Here is a 23,500-nt window from a genome sequence, read left to right on the forward strand (position 1 = left end):
TTCCCTAGTATGTGGCCTAAGCAAGGAGTCCCTCTTGGGTTTGCGTCAAAATCTAGCCTCTTTCCACCAGGCTCTGCTGCTGGAAAGACAGGCAAAAGAGTGGGCAAAAGTGAGCTAACACATTTTTATGAGGTTAAGGAGGATGAGGGAAAGAGAGGGGTTTGCATATGGAAAGCAAAAATGTCTTGTTCCAAAGCAAATGCCCACTGGACTGATAAGAATGCAAAAAGCAATGAGAGGCAGAGAAACTGGAAATGGGCCACATCACCCAGACTGGGCGGTGGTGGTGCTGCCACACCCTGGACAGGTGTCCTGACCATAGCCCCGGGACACACTCCACCTCCTGGACTTCTGGTCCTGGCACCCAGGATCTCATGGGGTGGGTAGGCATGCACGGAAGGAGCCTGCTGCATGAGCACGCTTGGACACGTGGTGTACCTGGGAAGAGGGTCTACAGAGAGTGGGGGACATAAAAGGGTGTGTTGAGAAACCATTTCGTTTATGTCCAGACCAGGCCACTTTTTTTTTAAAGATTTTTTTATTTATTTATTTGAGAGAGAGAGAATGAGAGAGCAAGCACATGAGAGGAGGGAGGGTCAGAGGGAGAAGCAGACTCCCTGCCGAGCAGGGAGCCCGATGCGGGACTCGATCCAGGGACTCCAGGATCATGACCTGAGCCGAAGGCAGTCGCTTAACCAACTGAGCCACCCAGGCGCCCTGGACCAGGCCACTTTTGAGAGTCACCACACCAGAAGCTGAGACAAGAAGAGTAACCTGGGGCATGTGTCTCGTCCGCTATCCCCACGTATAAGACCCTGGGTAGCATGCCCCGCCACACCTGCTGGCCAAATGGGGAATGACAACTGGCCTGGCGCACCTTGATATGATCCATCTCTCTGGCACAGTCTGCTGACCCTGGCAAGGGCCCATAGCTGGAAGGGCTTGAGCACAGCTAACACAAGTGCAACAAGCCACGGCTGAGGGCAGACTGTGGGGTGTGGTGGGGAGTGCGGAGACAATGGGCCATCTTAGGTAGATAGGGCCATGAGATGTCTGCTGCATGTGCTTTCAACCAATATTCACTGACAGCCTGCTCTGGGCCAGGACATGGGGGTGTCTGCAGGACAACAGACACAAATCCCTGCCCCGAGCCCCATGAATGAGTGTTTCCAGCTGAAAAGGGGAAAGCAAGCACACAAGTAAATATGGACCATGCCAGTGGTCAGTGCTATGGAGAAAAGTCAAGCTGATAGGAGGCTGGAGAAGGGAAGGGTGGGGAATAGGAAAGGGATGGAAGGGGATGCATGGGGAAGAGACAGGGAGACAGATGGGGATGGGGAACATGGGGTAAGGTGGGGGTCAAGTGGTTTGCTCTTCAACTTTTAGAACTTTCTGGAGCTCTGCTCTCCATCCATATTCCATATAAGGAAAGAGGAGTGTCCTGCAAGGCCTGGGTAAAGGGAGAGAATTGAGTAGAAGGAGGGAGTGATGTACATGCATGCACATGCACACTGGGAGGACTGAGCTCCCGAGTGGGCTGAGCAGAGAAAATGCCCAGGGTCATCAATCTGCTTCCATCTGGCCTACCCCACACGTGAAGTGAGTACCTCTTTCCCCGATGGTCTCCTCCCTGCATCCTGTTCACTTCTGGCTCATTTCTGACTCCAAGTTTTTGCTCATGTCATTGGCATTGCCCAAAACACTCTTGCATTTTTCTACCGCATGTAGTTAATGAGAGAGGAAGAAACAGATGATAGCAAAAAGAAGGAGGAGCATGAAGAAGTAAGGGTAGAAAATAAATATGGAGACACAGAAGGCTAAACACAAAAGCACAAGATGAGAGAGAGACAAAAAGATGAATAGCAAAATAATAATCGAAGCTAACCTTACCGGGTGCCACAGACCATAAGCGATTTACATGTATTCCTTAAGCCTTACAACACTTCCATTCTACAGATAAGGAAACTGAGGCTGCAAGAACTAAGCTCCTCACCAAAGGTCAAGTTGTAGCTAGGAGGACCAAGCCAGCCACCGCTACGTTATCACTGCGCAAAGTGGGGAAGGAAGGAAGGACAGTTACCCAGATTGTTGGGGCTCTGGAGTTCATTAGCCTGAAGATTTTGAAGCTTAGCCACAAGGTGTTATTAAGGTAGACCATCTCAAAGAGAGCTCTTCTACCTACAGGAGAGTGTCTCTTTCAGTCAACTAGATAAACAGATGCAGATGTAAAATGAGTTAAATAAAGGAATTTTTTTCTGTGTATCAAAGAGTTTTCCTTTCAGAGAGGATCCTGTCAATTCCATAATGTCTTCAACAAATACCTCCTGATTCCCAGTATGTGCAAGTAATCCCAGAAAATTTAGGATTCAAATGAGCAATAGCTGCATCTGCATAGTGTTGAAAAGTACACAATTATGGCATGAGATGAAGCATAAATTTAATTGGCTTCCAAAAGTTCTTGTTCCCAGAGCTAACTTTTGTCTTTTCCTTTTCCTAGATATGCTTTGTTTAGAAAACAAGGACAGTAGGTAGACACTCAGGCACAGTGCTGGGGAGAGCTTTCTGGAAGAATGGAGCGTAAGTTCTCAACCTGTAGAGGGGTGGGAGTTTCTGTTTGTTCCTCTTGATGAAGCTCCTGGGGAGAGCCAGGAAAAGGCTTTTTACCTGGGGAAGTAGTCCTCAACCGGGCAGAACATCTTGTTGTGGGGTGAGGCGTTTAGATCTGCTGACAGATCGGAATCTCTCATAGGAGCCCTTAGGCAAGAATGCAGACCGGGCTTAGCGAGGCTTATTTGCTGATAATCGTGAAAATGTGATTATTTGTTCTTTTTAATGAACACTTACTTTATGCCATACATAGTACTCTCAAATAATAACCCGAATTACAAATCAAGAGAGTTTCTGAATAAAGCCTATTAGATGTCAGCATAAAGAAAAAATTTGTGGTTTAGGTCTTAATTTTACACTAATTCCAAGCAGATGGCAGGGGGCCTTTGATAAGAGTTTTCTTTGTTTGGTTAATTCAGTGGTGTGTTACTAAAAACCCACTGCTCTATTTATAGCACTGACCAGCTTTTAGAGGATTCCTCTAAAGACCACGCAAAATTCCCACTTAAAATGAGTTGGGGGTGGGGAGAGGGCTGAATGAGGGTGGCAGGGGCGAGGAGTGACAGAGGGAACCACCCCCTCCTGGCCCTGCCACTCATTCTCAAGGACAGTGGCACGAGCAGTACCATTGAAAGCCACAATCAAGGGACACAGAGACTCAAGGGTCTGCTATGTCTCAAAGACGTCTATTTAAAACTCGGAAGAGAAATGCTCTGTCTGGCTTATATATTTTCCTCTAACACCGTGTCTGCTCTCTGCCTTTTCTTCTCTCCATAGCTATGTTAGAAGAGATCACACCAAATAGATATCGACTTTTCAAGCAAACATTGAAAAAGCTGTTGATGGATCCCAGTGATAAATAATTAATACAGATCGTGTTAGCAACAGCACTATTTAAGAAAATTAGTTTTAATTATCTTTTTGTTTCAAATGTCTTTGTTTCCCCTTCAGAGATCTGAGATTAAAAAACTGAAGTCAGTTTTGGAAGTGGCAGTCAACTGAATATGCTTGTGTGTTTTGCACACAAGCTCAGACACAGTGTACAGAGGGAGAAGCTATCCCCATGCAAATACATATCTCAGGAAGGGCATAATTCCAATTGCATCTTAAAGCCGGAAGAGTTGGAATTTTCAAGAGGAAGGACGAGAATTTGCAAGTCCAAGAAGATCCCTCCTCCCAATCCATGGTGGTGCATCCACAGGATGCAAAGAATCAGGATTTCCACCCAAAGTCAGAAAAACACTTTCTTAAGGTAAAAAAATTAATAAGGGTAAATACAGAAAACAGAAAAGAGAAAAAGCATAAAGGCTTTCTGGGCTGCCAATCAGACCTGTCACTCTTCAGTAATGGGAGAAATATCAAGAGCCCTGGCATTGATGAGGATCTATATAATGCAATTCTTCATCCTCATGCTAAATATGGAGGGCTGGATAATTCCATTCCTCGGCTCAATTATAGCACGCAAATGCTCGAGCCGCTCGCTTTCTAAAACCAGCAGCAGGGCAAACAGACCAAACTGACACGAATGTATATTTAATAGACACATATTTGTCCTTCATGAAGAACTGGAAAACGACAGAATAAAAGAGGTTTCCCTGGTCACCTCTGACAAAGGGCTTTCTAGTTCCAACAGTTACTCGGGTTACTGGTACTAAAGGAAGGGAGTTTAAAAAAAAAAAAGGTAATTCACAATTTGCTGCCCCTACCTCTTCTTTTCTTCCTGGACCCTTTCATCTCCACTCTCTCCAAATTGTCAGCCCATTTGTTGGGGTAAAACCTCAAACTCCATCTTATCTCGCCTCCACTCAACAGCATCCCTGGCCGGGCAATTTGGCATCAGAATCTCCTCCGGCCCTTCTTGAAACACACATTAGGTCAAAGGAAATAGGCCATGATTTCTGATGGCAGGCCGTTTTTACAAGTGCTGGTCCAAAATGAAGACAGCAGCGTTTCTAGTTTTTCAACACACATGGCAATCGCCACTAAAGCTCCCACCGGCTTTCTGTATCTTTTTGCTTGGTCTGGGGAGCAGGATCAAGGCTGCTGCGGTGCCCCCCTGTACCCGGAGCGCAAACAAATCTCCTGGATGGTATCTCCTGTCATCATTTGCTTTCACAGCTGTCTAACACATAAACCAAAGGGGTTAGCATCCCTGAAAACAAAGACAAAACACAGACTGTGAAATGGGCAACTGTTATCTGTTGCTCAGAGACAGCAATATTTTTTACAGCTACTCTGCGTGGAAAAGTACTGCTCGACGTTCCCCCAGAAGACCTCTCACTGCCGGGGACGGGCACGCTCTGCTGTTCGTTCGCTGGACGAGCGATACGGAGAGGAAACAGGCCCAGTGCTCCGGAACTAAGTGAACACACGTAGAGGAGTTTCTAGGTGTCAGCATCCAGCAAACTGCTGTCTGAGGTCTCCAGTCGGACAAAGCAACAGTGGTACGTGCATGATGCACGTAGCTAGATGTGGAAGCCAAGGAATTTGCTGGCTCGTGACTTCACAGTCAAAGACAAGAAGGAAACCGTCACCTGCCCTTTAAGAACAGAAGAAAGAGCGCAGAGGCTTGCTTACCTTAAAGTTGTGGGTCTTCTCGTAGTTGAAGTGGTTGTCGTTGTGCGTGAGGGCGGCCCTTCGGACCAGGGATGAGATCTGTGAACAGGCAAAGAGTTTGAGAGGGGGCCACAGAAAACCACCTCTGACTCCCACCTTCACCCCCAAGGCCACGGCCAGCAGCTCCTGGCGCTTCCGGCCTGGCTTAGGCTTCCGAACCACAGCACACTTTTTCTCATTTTCCAGCCAGCGTTCCTCGGAGAACATAGTGCCCGGACCCCACATCTTTCTAGTGGCCCCTGTGAAGGCTCGGCACTGTCAGGTTTTGCGAACCGCGGCTAATGTTAGGCTGCAGATCCGAGGCAGCTGCGTCCTGTCTGCGGAGGCCTCCGGCATGTGACCTGGGAAGGCTGGTCTGAGTGATGGAGGGGGCTCTGCCTCTGAATAAGGACGGGCTGTTTTGTGCTATTTCTCCAGGCCGACGTGTGCCTGGAACAATAGCACACATTCATGTGCACAGCAATCCCCACAAGCTGAGGACGCGGTGGAGGTGGCGGGGCAGGCAGCTTTATTCCTCCTGCCACGGGAGAGACCTCTCGTGCGTGCTTGCTTGCACATTTCACACACACACACACACACACACACACCCCAACTAGTTCTGATGTTCAAAGCCTGGGGCTGCATCCAATTATTTTGGGGCTCTGAACCCCATCCTGGGCTGAACTCAAGCAGATTAAACCTTTAGACCCTGATGATTGTTTAATCTCACAGGGATAAAGCCTGCCTCTCTTTAAAAAAAAAAAAAAAAAATCTGCCCTAGCTCTTGAAGCTTAATTTTTATTCTTATGCATGCATTAAATTAGAGCAGTCTGAACACTGAATGGGGCTCAGAAAAAGAGCACAGCATTTTAGCTCTGAGTTTTGTAGCCAGAGTTTCAACATAAGAGGAGGATGTCTTGCTCCAAGACACTCCAGTCTCTCTTCTCCCCTCCAACTCTCAACAATCCCCGCACACACATAGACAAGACAATGTTCCTTAACTAAAACCAAAACATCAAAGTTGCCTTTATTTTAAATATGACATCTTCAATGTTCATTCTGTTAGCGGCCAAGCCCGATTCTCCCCATGTTCTTAAAAGCATCATCTGTTTGATGGTCTCCCTTGAGACCAAAGTTTTTGGTCCCAAGTCTCTTCACTGTAGCAGTCTTGGGACTACTCCTGATCTGCTGAAAAGGGTTAATGCAGCTGATGCCGGACAGTAAAAGCAATGCTGTTGGAACTAGAAAACGAGGAGGATGACGATAGCGGGACCATTATGTGGAGGCACAGTCCACGGGTGCCATCCTGGCTTCTACTGAGACAGGGCCCCACATTCCAGCCCCTGTAAGCAGCTTTGTAAAGAATAATGCAAGGTCGGTGTTTGCCTGTAGAATTTTTTATTCCTGACAATTACCATCATTCCACCTTGGTTCAGAAGTGCATCCTTGCAGATCATCCTTGCTACCCTCAGTGATAATAAGAGCCATTTTTTTTTCCTCCCTTTTTTTGAGAGGGGGAGTCAGGAGGGGTCAGAGGGAGAGGGTGAGAGAGTATCTTAAGCAGACACCACACCCTCCACAGAGCCCGATGTGGGGCTGCATCTCATGACCCTGAGACCATGACCTGAGCCGAAACCAAGAGTCAGATGCTTAACCGACTGAGCCACCCAGGCTCCCCTAAGAGCCAGTTTTTATACTGAACTGTTAAGCACAATCATTTTATGTTGTGCCAGACGACATTCAGAATATGTTTAATGCATTTACTTTTCAGCTCATGTGTATGAGAAACACATTTACTCCCATTCTTTGGATGAAGAGATTGAGGCACCGAGAGGTGAGGCAATCTGCCTAAGGACAGCCCATTGGCTTAAGTGGCACAGCCCAGGACTTGAACCCCAAATATCTGTGCCCAGCACCTGCGTTCCTCAACGCCAAGTAAGCCGAGGTCATGCCATGGCCTGCCGTCGCGTCCTGCTTTATGTGAAATACTGGCCAGGTCTGCCCCCTCTTCCCATTCTTGCCCCACAGTATCTTCACACACACATACACACAGCTGCACGATATTCTTCTTGGTCTGTTACACCTGCTCAGAAAAGGTCAGTGACTCTCCACAGCCTGACCATGTTGTGGCCTTGCGGGTTCTTCGTGAGCTTGTCTCAGTCTACCCAGCTCATCTGTTTGCCTGCACTCCCCTCCACAAATCCTAAAAATCCTCTTCTCTGGGTGACTCACCTCAGTAGCTGGCTCCATCCTCTAGCACATTCCAGGATCATACGAAATGTCCACATGCTCAACCACATTCTAACTCAGATGCCACCCTCTCCGAAAAGGCTTCTCTAAACTCCTCACCATAGGCCAACTCTCTCCTCCAAAATCCCATAGGGTTTTCCCCGCATTTTTCTGATTGCACTTGTCCCTTTCTATCTTAGATTAGAGTGATTTATACCTGTCCCTGCCCTATTGAGAAGTCACTGTGACAGGCTCTATGTCTCATTCACCTCTGTTTTCCCTTCATGAGTATCTAATAAAATTCCTTGCCATAGTAGGCACTGAATAAATTTAAGTTGCCAGAAGTAGCTGTACCTATGGGAAGCGAGCATTGCAGAGGAAACTGTGCAAAGGTGACTTATAGGGCGGGGTCTCCTGCCCATCCTTTGAGCCCCCATCACCATGTGTTAGCTTCCAAGGACCTAAACCTCCAAGGATGTGCCTTCCTGATGGGCCCCACCCGACTCCTCCTTCCCAATGCTCAATCATAAAGGACATCTGCCACTCACAGGGGTTGAGTGGAAGCATGGTGTATCTTTGAAAGGCTTGTAATCCTTAGCCTAAAGGCAGAAAGACAGAGAGAAGGAATAGGGTCCCTTCCCAAGCCTTCACTGCTAGCCGGTCCATAGAGACCTTTTGATGGTGAGCCATTCTGTGTAAGATAGACTCTGTGAACTAAACTAGGCTAATTATATGGATGTATGGTTTTAGAATCTAATAACAAAACTCTTTAAACAGAAAGTGGGCAAAAAGGGTCTCCTTTTCCTTTTGGTATATGGGTGGTTGAAGACAAGGAAATCTAATGTTTTCTCTTTTGTCTGTGCCTTTACTTGTAACAAGTAATTTTTACTTCTATTTGTGACAGTGGTTTCTTTTTCCAGATATTTGTTCCATAGAATTTATCCAGACACAAGACACATTCAGACATGTGACGGAACCACACGCTGGTCACTTAAGATGCATCTTGACAAGGAACCAGAAGGGCTGCATTTGAGTGAGCATTACTGTGAGTAGTGGATGACCCCAGATCACCCTCTTACTACAGGAAAAATGATTACAAACATCCCTTGGTAAAATTTCCCTCTTAAAGAACTCCATCACACAGAGTTCTTCTTTACCCAAGTATCTCAAGGACAGCGCCTTGGTTTCTTCTATACCCCCCACAATGACTGATGTGTGTTCTCTATACACGGTGGACGTTTGATACTTTGTCCTTTCTAACTAAAATTTCTGTCTGACCTATTTTTGTTTACACATTCATTGGAGGAAGCAACTTTCCCTACCTGCTCTGTTTCAATCAGGGATTCTCAACCTTGGAACTACTGACATGTGGGACCAGATGACTCTTTGTCGTGGAGGCTGTCCTGTGCATGGTAGGATATTTAGTGGTGTCCCCTGCCTCTACTCACTGATGCCATCAGAACCCCCAACGGTAGTAATAAAAAACCTTCCCAGACATCGCCAAGTTTCTCCTCTGGGGCAAAACTGCCCATAGTAGAGAATACGTGGGTTAGATTAATAACACAAATCTTCACAGCATGCTTCCCATGTGCCATGTATTGTACTAAGTACTTTACATACATTGACTCATTTAAGATTTATAAGGTAGGTACTGTTATAATTATCCCCGCTTTACACATGAGGAAATGGGAACTGAGAGTGTAAGTGAGTTGCCCAGGGTCACACAGCTGGTAAGTGGTAGAGCTGAGATTAGAACACAGGTACAACTAACTAGGTCTATGTTTTTTTGTTTTTGTTTTGCTAAGAACAAGTTTATTTTTGATTGTGATTAAATACACATAACACAAAATTTACCATTTGAACCATTTTAAAGTGTAACACTCAGCAATTCAGTGGCATTAGGTACATTCACAATGCTCTGCAATCATTACTACTACCCAGAACATTCCCATCACCCACAATGAGACCCCATACTCAGTAAGCAGTCCCTCCCCATCCCCCTCCCCTTCTGGTCCCTGGCAGCCACCACTCTGCTCTCTATCTCCATGGATTTCCCAGGTCTGAATATTTCATATAAATGGAATCATAAATATCTGGCCTTTTGTGATGGGTTTCTCTCACTTAGGAAAATGTTTTCCAGGTTCATCCGTGCTATAGCATGTCTCACTACTTCACTGATTTTTATTGCTGAATAATAATCCATCGTATGGACATAATACATTTTGTTGATATACACTTGCACTGTTTTCACCTTTTGGCTATTGTGAGTAGTGCTAACAAGTTTCTGTTTGAACACCTATTTTCAGTTCTTTTGGATATATAGTAATCTATGCTTTTAATCACCCTGGAAATGGCCTCATTCAAATAATGTCCACATTTAAAAATATCCAGGGGTTAAAGGCCCAAATTACTCTCTTCCTTGCTATTAACCATTAGCAACTGCCAGATTCCCTGGTCTGTTTTTTAAAGAGGAGACTTTTGTTTTCCCTGAGACCTCTTCCCAAGCAGGTGCTACTTAAGACACTTTTGGAAGTAGGTGGGGCTATAAATAAATAGTGAAATAAGCTCACCACATCCTTTTTCCTTTTTATAAATAAGGGTTTGGATTCTATTTTTTATGCCCTCTCACTGTCCTTCTTTCTATGAGGAGGATCCTGAATCCATGAAAGAATCAGGTAACAAGAAGGCCATGGAAGGTTGTCAGATGAAGCCAAGGGGGGCGAGGGTGGGTCAGGGGGCAGAAAGATGTGGGAAGATTGAAGCCCACTGGGTGGCTGGTGTGCATGTAAAGTGCCCAGGAGAGAGGGACGGTGGGAGAAAGAGGAATACCCTTCCCTCTGTGCTGACTTTAGTCACCTAGCATCATAAACCCAGCGGGGACCTCAGAAGTTATCCAGCCAAGGGCCACTCTTCACCTGGCTCAGGCAGCCCCACCTCTGGGGACCATGACCTTCTGCCTTATTAGTATCAATTTCTAGAAAAGGTGATTTATCATCAACCTGACATTCTTCCACAGACTTCAAGGAAATTCCACTCTGCATTTAATCTGTCCCTAAAGAGTCTCTCTCTACTATGTCAGCCCCAGCTCTTGTGTTCCTGGGGCCCCTCTTGCTTCTCTGTCCCTTGAGTACGAGTCTCCCTTAGGGGGTGACAGCCTGAGCTATATACCCTGGCTACAAATACTACCCTGCAGCTGTTGCTCGTGGCAGTGTAGGAAATGAGAATCAGTGCTACTCATGCTGGCGAGAGCTCTCGGATAGATGGCTGGTGTTTGGAGGAGGTAGCTCGTGGCTGCGGAACAAAGTTGGCAATGTACCAAATGTCTCATGTGCATTGATCTGATGCTCCTATTTCTAGGATTCTCTTAAGAAGGTTTTCAGACATGGGGCGCCTGGGTGGCTCAGTCAGTTAAGCGTCTGACTCCTGATTTTGGCTCAGGTCATGGCTTCAGGGTCATAAGATCGAGCCCCGAGTCAGGCTCCACGCTGGGTGTGAAGTCTGCTTAAGATTCTCTCTCTCTCCCTCTCCCTCTGCCCCTCCCCTGCCCTCTCTCTCTAAAAAAAAAAAAAAGAAAGATCTTCAGACGAATTAGATAGAAAAGATACATAGATAAAGAGATATTCATCATAACAATAATATTAAGAAATGAGAAAAGGCTTACACATCCAGGAGAAGGGCGAGGTTAAATTATGGTGTAAACATGTAACGGATTATTACATAAATTAACAAAGATGATTTAAATAACTTCTAATGATGAAGGTATATGCTCCTGATATAATAATGTTCGGTAAGAAGTAGGCTCTTGAACCATATATAGTATGATTCCCACTTTTGTTAATTAGATGACACAGAAAATATCAGAAGAAAACCCACCGGAACGTCTCCAGCACACCAACCTGTTGGAGATATGCTTATGTGGTCATCTCTGTGTGAAGTAATTGTAATTGACATTTATTTTCTTCTTTCTTCTTTTCTGTACTTTCTGAGTTTCCTACAATGATTACTTTCTATTTCATTCATATAAAAATGTGGAGTTTGTAAAAGTACATTATAAAAACTTTGTTGGGTTTAGTGTGCCTAGATAATAAATCCTTAACATCATAGACCACCTTTGAGCTCATCCAGTCCTGCCTGCTATTCTTACAGGTGAGAACGGAGGGTCAGAGAAGTTCATGCTTTGTGCCCCCTCCACTCCCACCCTGTCACAGGGCTGTTCTACAATTAGACCTAGAATCAGATCCAAGCTCCGGGTTCTCTTGCCTGGGACACTTCTGCAGCTGGTGCTTCTCACGCTGAGGCCAGCCTCAGAACCCCCGGAAGGCTTGTGCGAACACAGACTGCAGGGCCCGAGCCCCAGCATTTCTGGGTCAGTCAGTGGGAGATCACGCCTAAGAATCTGCATCTCTAACAGGTTTCCAGATGATGCTGATATTGGTTCCACACTTTAAGGACCCGGTTTGTGCTTTCCACTGAATCTATGGGTCTCAACCTTGATGATATTTAGAATCACCTGGGAACAAACAAAAGCCACGCTCAAGCTCCATCTATGACCAATTAAATCCAAATTTCTGGGGATGGACCCCAAACTTTAAAAAAAAATCCTCCAGCAGATTCTAATCCAGTCCTGGCATTGAAAGCTGCTGTACTAATCTCAAGTGCTTCAATCCAGGGGAACTGTTAGAGAAGACGGAGGTATCCAAGTGCTAAATGCTATGGGACACCCTCCCCTCCCACAAAGGAATCGATACCTCTTCAAACACAAAATGTGATCATGTTTCTATGCCACCCCACCCCCACTTCCCATTGTGGTACTTAAAACCTCCATGGGTTCTTAAGCTAAAAGCAAAACTCCATACCATGGCCTACAGGGGCCTGTGTGGGCTCCTGCCACCTCTCCAGCCTTGCCTCCCATCCCTTCCTTCCTGTCAGCTTGAGAATTTATAACCATAAATTATTAGTATGCTTTTAAAATTATTGTCCATGACCCTTTCTAGACTGCGAGCTTTAGGACATCAGGTGCTGCGTGTGCTCTCAGCACAGATAAGAGCCCAGGGTCATACCTCGCACCAGGCACCAAGTTGGCACAAAGCAGGCTCTCGCTAAATTTTGCTGAAGGGATGAATGAATGAATGTCTGTGGCTATTAAGTATCTTGAGGTCAAAGGACCACTGTAGAGGCTTCTCATCATCACTACCTATTTATCTAGTCAATTTACGCTTGTGAATCTCGGATATAAAATCCAGAGGCCATGCACTTTGGGTTTCCTTTTGATGAAGCTGTCAGATCTCTCGTGTCACTGGTTGGGGCCCTGGAAATAGGGAGAACCTACAGGGTCAGGCCCTAAGGGACACAACCAGGTTTGGCACTGGAATAATATTAAGGGTAGCATCATATATTTGCGGGTTACGTTATATTTTATCTTTCCTCTATGAAGAAGGTAGAGTGGGTGTCATTATTCTCACTTTACAGTTAAGGAAACTGAGGTCCTAACAGGCATGTGCAGGGGAATAGAATCCAGTGTCTTGATTTTTTTCCCATGGGAATCCCTGACACTTGAGTGGTAGCTGATCAGCAGTGGTGGCTGCTAATGACTCACTGACACAAGGACTCAGCTCTCCTCTCAGTGCCTAGGGGCTCCTCAGAAACTTCTACAATGGGGCGCTCCCCAAAGTCCTTCTATGAACACGTCTCCAGTGATTAGCATGGGACCAACACTAGCTTGGCACTCACGAAAGTTCCGTTGCACGAAAATAAATAACCACCATTTTTGCAGTCTTTCTACTTTCCTTGCCTTCCATCAGAATGACTCACAATTTTACAAAGAGTCAGTGTGTTCTTGTATTTTTCTTAGATCCTCCGTTTACTTCCCAGACATATGCCTGGGCTTCTGGAGTTGGCTGATGAGTCTGGGCTGCATGTTATTTCCGCAAAGCCACAAGACATTAAATCCTGCCCAGAGACACTCAGTAAAATGCTGCAGGCATTTGGTCAGCACAAAATGAAAAATATAAAAATATATACATGCACACATGTGTATAGTATATATATACACACACACACACATACATATATGGGATTGGTGGATGGATATGAGGCAGGCATGACGATTTCTGCTGTGGCATCCTAGATCTCTATTCCTGTTGGCAAGTGAAAAAACCAGAAATTTTAAGTGAAATAAGCCCAAATTCCTGAATGATAATCAAAGGGATGGTTTTCTTTTATTAATGCCACTAAGCCTAGCCTAATTGTTCCCATGCACTCTGAACACTACCAGTGCCAGATAAATCGTCCTTGCTCCTCCTAAGAACTGCCCTGGTAGTGTTTGCTATATTCTCTGCTTGTGGTTTGTAGGCCCGAAAGAGGAGGAAGACAACACAAGGGTGTGGCTGACTTGCAAGCTCATCCCCATGACTGCTAAAGAAAGGAGAGGGAGCGGGGTGGGACCCTGCCCTCTCTCCTGCCCACATGCAGGTGCGGGTCAGAGCTGCAGAATTCTGGCTTCATCTGAGTCCATCAAAGCATCGGGGATTGACGGCCGCCCTGGCTGACTCCTAAAACTGCCCGTGACCTCCAAAACTGCTGCGCTCTGCTCCGAGGAGAAGGGGCCTTTCTTTCTGATGGCACAACATGCCCGGCTGCCACTCCAATTGCTCTCCAGGGACAGAAGGCTACTCTCCATCCAAGAGACACGAAAGGGCTGAAGGACCAGTCTCGCTGCCTTTTACGACTCATTTCCCTTCATCCACAGCAGTCAGCGTTCACCCCAACCTGAAGGGCCTGTGGGGTCTCTAAAATGGACCCAAGCACCTTGTTTGGAAGCAAAGAAATAATCAGATCCTTATGGGGCTGACCGAGTGTGTAATGTTACCATTGCCCTTCTTCCTGCATCACTTCTCCGGCTGTTTAATGGGGGCGGAGGTCAACGGTTTTGGCTAATTGCTGATGTTTCTCACAGACACCAAAAATCCTGTGTGTTAAGAGAGAGACTCCCTAGGTTGTGTCAAGCATCTCACACATTTCAGCACGTAGCTCTTGTTGCTTTGTTTTTGCGCAGTTTTTAAAAGAGGGAAAGAGAGAGTTATACATCAGTGTAGTCATCCATTTGCTTACACAAGAACTTCAAGACTCTTAGATTTCTTAAATGCCAAGTTTAGAGATGGGCTGGCAGGGTTATTTGTGAGGGAATGGAGCATTTGTTGAATCACGTGCCTTAAAATTGCTTTAGAATATTTTAGGTAACCTTTTGTAAAACTAAGGCCCAGAGAAACAGTACACATTTCAAGGGAGAAGCTGCTATTACAAAGTTCCCAGCAGCTATTTTCCTTCTCTTCTCATACTCCATATTCATTTCCTTTCCTTTGTATTTCCTTGCCGTCCTGTACCTTCCCACTTCGGGCCAAAGAAGTAGGTGCCCCAAATGATTGCCTTATGGGTTTTATTACAAAAGTCAAAGATGCTCAGTTTCTGGCTTATGGCGCCCAGCTGTACGGCAGAACACAAGCGTACTCTCTTACCCTCTCCCTGCCGCTGTCGCTCACTCAGCGGAGCCTGAGAAGTTGCCGACAGAGGCTATAGGTTTGCTGAATTACATTTTCTCGTCATACTGCAGCCTGGCGATCTGCAGAGCAGAATGTGCCAAACGGAGCCTCAAGCTGCTTTCCCACCAAGTTCTTGGGTAAGGCACACCTTTGTCGAAAGAAAAAGAAAATCGAACTGCCCGGCTGTTTTCTGCATGCAAACTCTCCTAGGTTGCGAAGGACAAAGACCCCGATTAAATGGCTTTTCAAAATTTCACTAAACATATCTCAAATCCCCTACTGGGCTCTTACAGTGAGCAACCACCCAAACAGAACAGTCTCTGACGCCGTTCACAGCTGTGCAGCTGATCCTGCCCAATAGAGCTCCTGGGGCTATTTATGAACCCAGCACTTCTGAAGTACGGATGCCTGCAAATTCCGAATGTGAATCTCAGTTTATTTCTGGTCTTCTGTATGAGGGGTGACTGGGATCTTCATATTCTACAATTGGTCCTCGAATTTGTATGTTGGCCAGCCTTATGTCAAGTACATAGCCCTGTAGCTCCTTCCCAGATGGAATGCCAGAGTAGGTGTGGTGATGCGGACACTTCTACCAGTCACTGCCTGTTCTGGGAAAACAGACTGTCGTGCTGATGCGTAAGCGCCGGTGTTCCAGAGGGAAAGCTCGGTGTGAAATGACCACATCCACTTTGACCTCAGCTCTGTTTTAATGCAATATAATTGTTCTTGGAATGTTTCATAGTTATTTCCTTCCTTCCTTCCTTCCTCCTTCCACAATTCTTAAACACTGATTATATATCAGACCCTGTTTAACATCAGTGGGATAGAGTAGTGAACAACTGACAAAAGTCTCCACTCTCTTGGAGAGCAGACATAAACAAAACTAATAAGGGCATTATAGATTATTCTAGGAAGGGGTAAGTGCTATGAAGAAAAATAAAGTGAGAATATAGACTAGAAAAGGAGGGTGCAACTTAAAGCAGGATGGTCAGGAGAGGCTCACTGAAAAGGTGACATTTGGGAGAAGACTGGCAGGAGGTGACAGGGTGAGCCATGCTGATATCTGGAGGAAGAGCCTTCCAGGCAGAGGGTACGGGAGATGCAAAGGCCCTGAAACAGGAGTGAGGTTGGCATGTTCAGGAAATAACAAAGATGAAGAGTGGCTAGAGTAGTGTGTACTAGGAGATGAGGCGAGACACCCAGAGCCTTGCAGGAGAGTGTAAGGACTCCCACTTTCACTTGGAGTGATGTGAGTAGCCGCTGCAGAGCCTTGAGTGGATTTGTGGTATGATCTGAATTACTTTTAAAAGCATTGCTCTGCCCGCTGTGTTGAGGACCATAGGAGGGTGAAGGAGGAAGCAGGGAGGCCAGCTAGGAAGCTATTGCCGAAATCCAGGTGAAGGGAAGACAGTGGTTCGGACCAGGGAAGGAGTGGTGGAGGTGGTGAGTGGTGGTCGGATTCTGGACATTTTCTCAAGGCAGAGTTCATAGGATTAGCTGACAGGTTGGATATGAGGTATAAGACAAAGAGAGGACTCCAGGATAATGACATAGTTTGGGGCCTGAGCAACTAAATAAAGTTTCCATGAAATGAGAGGATGAAGGGGGCACCTGGGTGGCTCAGCCAGTGGGGCATCTGACTCTTGGTTTTGGCTAGGGTCGTGATCTAATGTGGGATCAGTCTCTGCGCCCAGCGGGGAGTCCTCTTGGGGATTCTCTCCCTCTGCCCCTCCCCCCACTCACTCGAGTGCACTTCTCTCTCTCTAAAATAAATAAATAAATCTTTAAAAAAAATAAATGAGAGAAAGAAGATCACAAAAGGGGCAAGAGTACGGGAGAAAGTCAGGAACTCCATTTGCTGTGTTTAATATGGAGTAGGCAGCTGGACATGGAAACGTGGAGTTCCAGGAGCGCCTGGGTGGCTCAATCCATTAAGCCTCCAACTCTTGGTTTCAGTTCAGGTCATGATCTCAGGGTTGTAGATTGAGCCCCATGTCTGGCTCTGAGCTCAGAGCGGAGTCTGCTTGTCCTTCTCCTTGCCCCTCTGCCCCTCCCCCTGCTCTCTCTCTCTCTAAAAATAAATAAATAAAATCCTTTAAAAAGGAAAAGAAATATGGAGTTTCTGGGAGAGATAGATGCTGGAGACGTACCCCTGGGAGTTATCATGGGGAGATGGATTTACAGCAAGGGAGTAGTGGACACAGAGAACAGCAGAGGCCCCAGGACCCAGCCCTGGGGCACTTCAACTATTATGAGGTTAGGAAATTCAGAAGGAACTGGCCAAAGAGAAAGAGAAGGCAAATTTGATATTCTGGAAGCTGACTGGAGAGATGATCAATTATATCTAATGCTGTTGATAGGCCAGGTATAATGGGGACGAAGAAAGAACGACAGGATTTGGCACCATGAGAGTGAGTGACCACCTTGACAGGAGCAGTTCCCAAGGAGTGATGGGGGGCAACCTGATTGCAGAAGCTTTGAGAGAGAATGGGAGGAGTGCAACTGGAGTGGCGTGTTGTAGAACCAGTGCTGGGGAGCACCGAGAGCCAGGGGAGCAGCAGGAAGGGGTGGGGAGAGGTGGGATCAAAAGAAAGACTGTTTGTTTTCCCTTTTCAGAAAGGAAGAAAGCCACTGAGATTTCTTCATCCATCATAAAACCATATCCCCTATACTCAAAAGTCCGACTCCATTTTTGGTATTTGACTGCTGACAGCTTTTAAGTCCTTCAGGAGGCGTGCATGCCCCTCCCTTGAGGCCAGTGTGAGGTCAAAACCATGCAAGTGTCCCCCTAGCCACGCTAACACCTTAAGCTAGTTGTCCCTTCTAACTCTCTCCAGCCATTTTTAAACCTGCTGGGGAGTCTGTCCTGCTTGCCCCAGGGAACCTCATTATGTGAGTAATTACCCTTTTCATATCCTCTTGATGGGCATGCAGCATCTTCAGTTCCAACACCAAACCAAATTTTAGGTGGGATGTCCATTCCACCTCTGTGAAGTGGCCACAGCAGCCCTATTAGAAGCAGAAAGCACCTTGGATGTGGCCGGTGTCTCTGACCTCCCTCACAGGCTGGGCCTCTTCCTGATTCCCACATTGTGTCGGTGCTCAGAATCTGGGACCCATTCTCTGAACACACGATACGCTTCTGTGAAGCCACGCCTCAGCAGTATGCTCCCCACCACTTCAACCTTACAAAATGTATTAGAAGGACATCAGCAACAAAATAGAAAAAACTAGTCCTAACAATTTTGGAGTACATATTGTGCCAGGCACATTAACCACTGCCTCATTTAATCTGTCTCATGACATAGGTATTATTCCCATTTCATACATGAGGAACCCGAAGCTAAGAGGGCTTTCACTACTCAAGCTTGTACAACTAATAAGTCAGAGTTGAACAAAGGATCAGCTCCACAGTTCCTATTCCTAAATTTCGTGTGATTCTGCCTCCACATATTTGTCCCCCGGGAGGATGTAATATCCTGAGAAAGGATTTTCTGCATCCATATTTTCTAATCTCTTTGGCAAAAAGAACTATCAAGAGCACTCGGGGCGCCTGGGTGGCTCAGTCGCTAAGCGTCTGCCTTCGGCTCAGGTCATGATCCCAGGGTCCTGGGATCGAGCCCCGCATCGGGCTCCCTGCTCGGCGGGAGGCCTGCTTCTCCCTCTTCCACCCCCTCTGCTTGTGTTCCCTCTCTCACTGTGTCTCTCTCTGTCAAATAAATAAATAAATAAATCTTTAAAAAAAAAAAAAAAGAGCACTCAACAATGGTTTCTAAATAAGTGAATGCGTCTGGTCTGGTCCAATCTTCCCATTTTACAAACAGCAGAATGGCAAGTTAGCTGCACAGATTCACGCAGCCAGTTAGTTGTCGAAACAGGAGAAAAATCCAGGTCTGTGGACTGCAGGTTCAAGCTCTTTCCACTATGCATCAACAGATCTGGTCCATATCCATGCTCTCCCACGCTGTACAAGCCAAACCCCCACCCCCAACAGACACAGACACACAGACATACAGACACACACACTAAAAAGCATATCAAATATAGGCAGGAAATTGTCAGACAACATACATTGTTAAAATCATCTTAGAAAGTAATTTGGACATGTGCGTCAAGAGTTTCAAAATATTAATATCTTTAAAGTTCTGTAATTCAATTTCTAAGAATCTATCCTAAGGAAATGAACCTAAATACAGAATGGCATTCATAGCATTATTTCTAATATTAAAAATGGAATATATTGTGCATAGCCTAACTTTAGGAAATAGCCAAATAAGCATGACAATCAAGCAACAATCAAGAACGATGTGTGTGAAGAATATACAGTAATAGGGGCGCCTGGGTGGCTCAATCGTTAAGCGTCTGCCTTTGGCTCAGGTCATGATCCCATGGTCCTGGGATCAAGTCCCACATCGGGCTCCCTGCTCAGCAGGAAGCCTGCTTCTCCCTCTCCCACTCCCCCTGCTTGTGTTCCTGCTCTCACTATCTCTCTCTCTGTCAAATAAATAAATAAAATCTTTAAAAAAAAAAAAGAATATACAGTAACATGGCTGGAATATGCTATGTAAAAAAAGTAGGATACAAAATTATAATTGTACTATGTTTTCAAATATATTTAAAAATCCAAATGCATATGGAAATCAATGTGAGGAAATAGACCAATGTCTGTATTTTCTTTATCTTTCAAAATTCCTTTAATTATATTACCTTTATGATTGGAATGAGAAAAAAAAGCAAACTTTTGCTACAGAGAAACAACAACTATTTTTTTTTTTCCAGTTTGCATCAGTTTCATTTTGTACAAGGAGGTCTTTACCTTAGGAAAAAAATGAGGTAAGTTTTAAACATAACTAGAAACTGGATGAATATAAAGTTTGAGAGTCTTCTGTGGATCTCATAGCTATAGTTAAAGAACTCTCAGGTGTGTATAATAAGTGGTTAAGTAGCATTATTGGAAATGAAAACTCTTCATCTAACAGGTATTAAGGAAGGATTCACTCTCTGTGGAGCCTAACACATGGCATTTAATGGCCTTTACTGATATGAATTAAAATCTTCCCAAAATACATGAGAACATTACTCCATAAAAACACATGATTTAGGTTAAATCTCTGAAGAGATTTTGACCTTGAGCCAAGAGCAATAAAAGTTTTAAAATAAAAGTACTGTTTCTATCATAGATATTATTGTTTGTAACAGTCAGGAACCAAAAGAATAAAGACTAACTATGGTTGTATAACATAGATTTTCTCTAAATAAATTCATTTAGACCCAGAAAATTCCATCTTAACATGTATAATATAGCTACAAGAATCTAGATTTTATAATATATCAATAATGATTTGCGATAGAGGAGCTTCTTTTTGAGGTAACTGAAAATTTTTCTAGTTTAACTTTTTTTTACTTCAGTCTTACCATAATAAAAATGAAATACAGCTCCATTTTTTATTTTTATCAATAACTAAAGGTTTTTCACCATCTCCTGTAGTGTGTGTAAGAAGCTAACATGGTCATTGGCAATGTGCTATTTCAGTTGAAAATGCTGTGTTGCTGTGTGCTTATCAAACCCCATGGTCATAGAAATGGCAAATAAACTCTAAAAATGGTGAAAGGTTTTTGTTTGCTAAGAATTCCTAGTTTGAGAAGACTCTGGGGCTAAGTTGTCTGGGTTCAAATTCCTGCTCCAACCCTTCTCAGCCAGGTGACCTTATGCCAAGTCACTAAACTTTTTTGTGCCTCATTTCCTCAAACATAAAATGTAGATAATAATAGTAGGTACCTCAGAGATGATTAAATGTGCAATTTAAGTTGTAAGCTGTAAATTGCTCAGATCCATGCCTGGCATCATTTTATATGTATGAATGCATATATAATTTAATGAATAAATTAACTTTAACGATTATGCAGATGATGCTTTCAAAGAAAGGCCTAATCTTAGGAAGGGTTGACATCTGAGTATAACTAAAACTACCTTTATGTGTATGGCAAAAAAATCATTTTCTGACCACCACAATGAAAAAACATATGGTCATTTTAATTTGACCAAATCACCAGAGAGCTAAGCATAAGCTGGAAGTATTTTGATCACAAAGGGCAGTCTTCGGTGGCATATGGCGGAGGGAGTATGAGGTGGCACTGAAGATGTGTAAATGCTGCAAAAACAGGCTTGTATCTTGAAATATTTTGATATCCACAGGAAAAGTGGTATAAAGGGTATATTTTAGGAGGTGAATTTATAGAAAGCAAACAGCACAGAAGAAGAAATTAGAGCTCATATTGGTCCTGGGATGGAAATATGACTGGTAGTTTGGTCCTGGGCTCTGGCGTTGCACTCAGGAAAGAGCCTTCCGGACCCCTGGGGAATGCGATGACCAGCAGCAGGGCAGCCTGTGAACATGTGAAGGGGCTCGAAGTCCTCACTCCCGACTTCCTCACCTTGCACCTATGACCGGGTGTTGGCAGCAGACGGAGCTCTTTGCTCCTGTGACATGGCAGACTTTTTGGAGCGCTATGGGGCAGGGGGCACATTTCTAAAAACACCCCCTCAGCAACTCTCAGGACTCACCATGCCATCCTCGGTATATTATGGTGACCATTTTCAAAGACAGTCACACCAAATCCAGCTGTTATGGTTTAGACTTACACCTACTTCCCAGTTGTTCTTAGACTACTCGCAGGACACAAAGCATAGCTTGTGCTGACCCCCTTCTATACCATCCACTCCAGTTTCAGACTGGTATTCCTTATAATATGTTACCTCCAGTTATTCTATGTTTAAAGCTTGAAAAAATTCGACAGAGATCCCTTTCTTAGAGAATTAAAATTTACATTACGGTTTAGAAGTATCAGCATTTTCCAAACATAGTTGTAACCATGTGAGGCCAATGAGTATCTAGTAGTACTAGTGTTTGGGAAACTAATACTTGACACTAAATCTCAGGACTGTTCTGAGGATTCAAACAGAGAGCGAACATAGTTTGCAGTGCTCCAAACACAACAAAGGCTCAGGAAAGGTTGATTTTGATGATGACGATTATGATCATTATTAACAACTATGATTATTATTAATAATCTAGGATTACCTGTGATTTTTATTAAAAACAGCTACTCTTTAAATCAACTTAGCTAGTAGTGGTCCTGGTGAAGCCTTGAATGATGCAGACATAAGAAGACTGGCAATGGTTTTGCCCACTGGCCCTGGATGACATTGTTGGGAGTACAGATGGTCATTACATGTCCTTTCTCTTCCACATGATGAGTCATTCAGGGCCAGTGGATGAGGAAATATGAAGAAGAGTAAGCACAGGATGACTGGCCACAGCTGATGGCTGATGACCTAAAGTGCACTTGGGGACGTCAGTTCCAGGCAGGGCAGGAAGCATCACCACTGCTGGGCACTCATTCTCGGGTCTGTATACCGGCAGCACTGGGACACATGATGGTTCTCGTGGGCCCCTAAGAGTTGCTGTGATGTCTCAATGGACAGAGCCCAGGGTGTCATCGGAATCCCAGCATTCCACATCTTCTCAGCTCCCTGGTGCCGGTTAGTCTGAAGTCCCAAGATCTCTGGGCCGTGACACAAAGTCCTGGCATCCACCCATCTTGTTTGTGAAACCCCCTGATGGATAAGGACAGTCTCTTAGCCCCAAATGGCATGTCTTAAACAATATGAATTCATAGGAAACTGCCCTCCTGCCTGTTTTCCTGTATCTTCCAAAAACTGTTCCATTCTGGCAAAATCCCCCCCAAAACAACGACCAGACTCTAAGGAGAAGGAGTGCATATGGGGTTGGTGGAAACTTGGGGGGTGTCACTGCTCTGGGCTTGCTGGCCTGCTTGCAGGCAGTGTTACCTATGGTGCTAAGTTTTATGCATAATGCACCTGTATTTTAGTTTCTCTGTACAAATAAAACAAATGTGAAACAATCGGTATATTTTTTCTATCCTGAGAAAAACACTGTTCCAAGAACATATTAAAATAGGTTAGATGAGTGGGAATTTAGTGTTTTAGTGAATATGGAAAATAAAGTATTTCTATGCTGTAAGATAATAGAAATATATAATTACAACTTATTCTAAGTATGTATCAGACACCACTTTAGACACTTTACATCTCCTCTCTCCCATCCAACCACCCACCCACCCACCTACCTATATACCTGTCCAGCCAGATTCATCCTTTGATCCATTCTTCCTTCCATCCTCCCATCCATCTATGCATCCATCCATCCATCCATCCACCCAACTAAACAATTAACCAACAAGTCAATCAAACAATCAACCAACATTAAGTGAACACCCCTAAGTGCTAGGCACTGTCCTATGCTCTGGGCACCCAAAGTCAAAATAAGATCCAGTTCTTGTTCTCACGCAAGGCAGTTCAAAGCCTAAGAAAAGTGTTTACAGCCCAGGAATTTTTACATATGCAGGGCTGTGCCATTCATCACTGCTGTATTTCACACCTGAAAGTTCCTCTCCTTCTAGGCCTATTTCTTAGTCTTGACTAATCTCCATAGTTGGCATTGTCCTAA

At 44.8% G+C, this 23,500-nt stretch overlaps 1 protein-coding gene across 2 annotated transcripts in view; it reads right to left on the minus strand.

Moving 5' to 3' along the window:
* The window catches only part of CHN2 (chimerin 2), a 292,339-nt gene that overhangs the window by 34,619 nt on the left and 234,220 nt on the right, over positions 1-23,500 (minus strand). For both annotated transcript variants that reach the window (XM_032401868.1, XM_032401869.1), the window contains exon 7: positions 5,185-5,262. In XM_032401868.1, the coding sequence (XP_032257759.1) occupies positions 5,185-5,262 (78 nt within the window). The remainder of the gene's footprint in view (positions 1-5,184; positions 5,263-23,500) is intronic.

The sequence above is a fragment of the Phoca vitulina genome, unplaced genomic scaffold (assembly GCF_004348235.1).
Source record: "Phoca vitulina isolate PV1807 unplaced genomic scaffold, GSC_HSeal_1.0 scaffold4, whole genome shotgun sequence".
Lineage (NCBI taxonomy): Eukaryota > Metazoa > Chordata > Mammalia > Carnivora > Phocidae > Phoca > Phoca vitulina.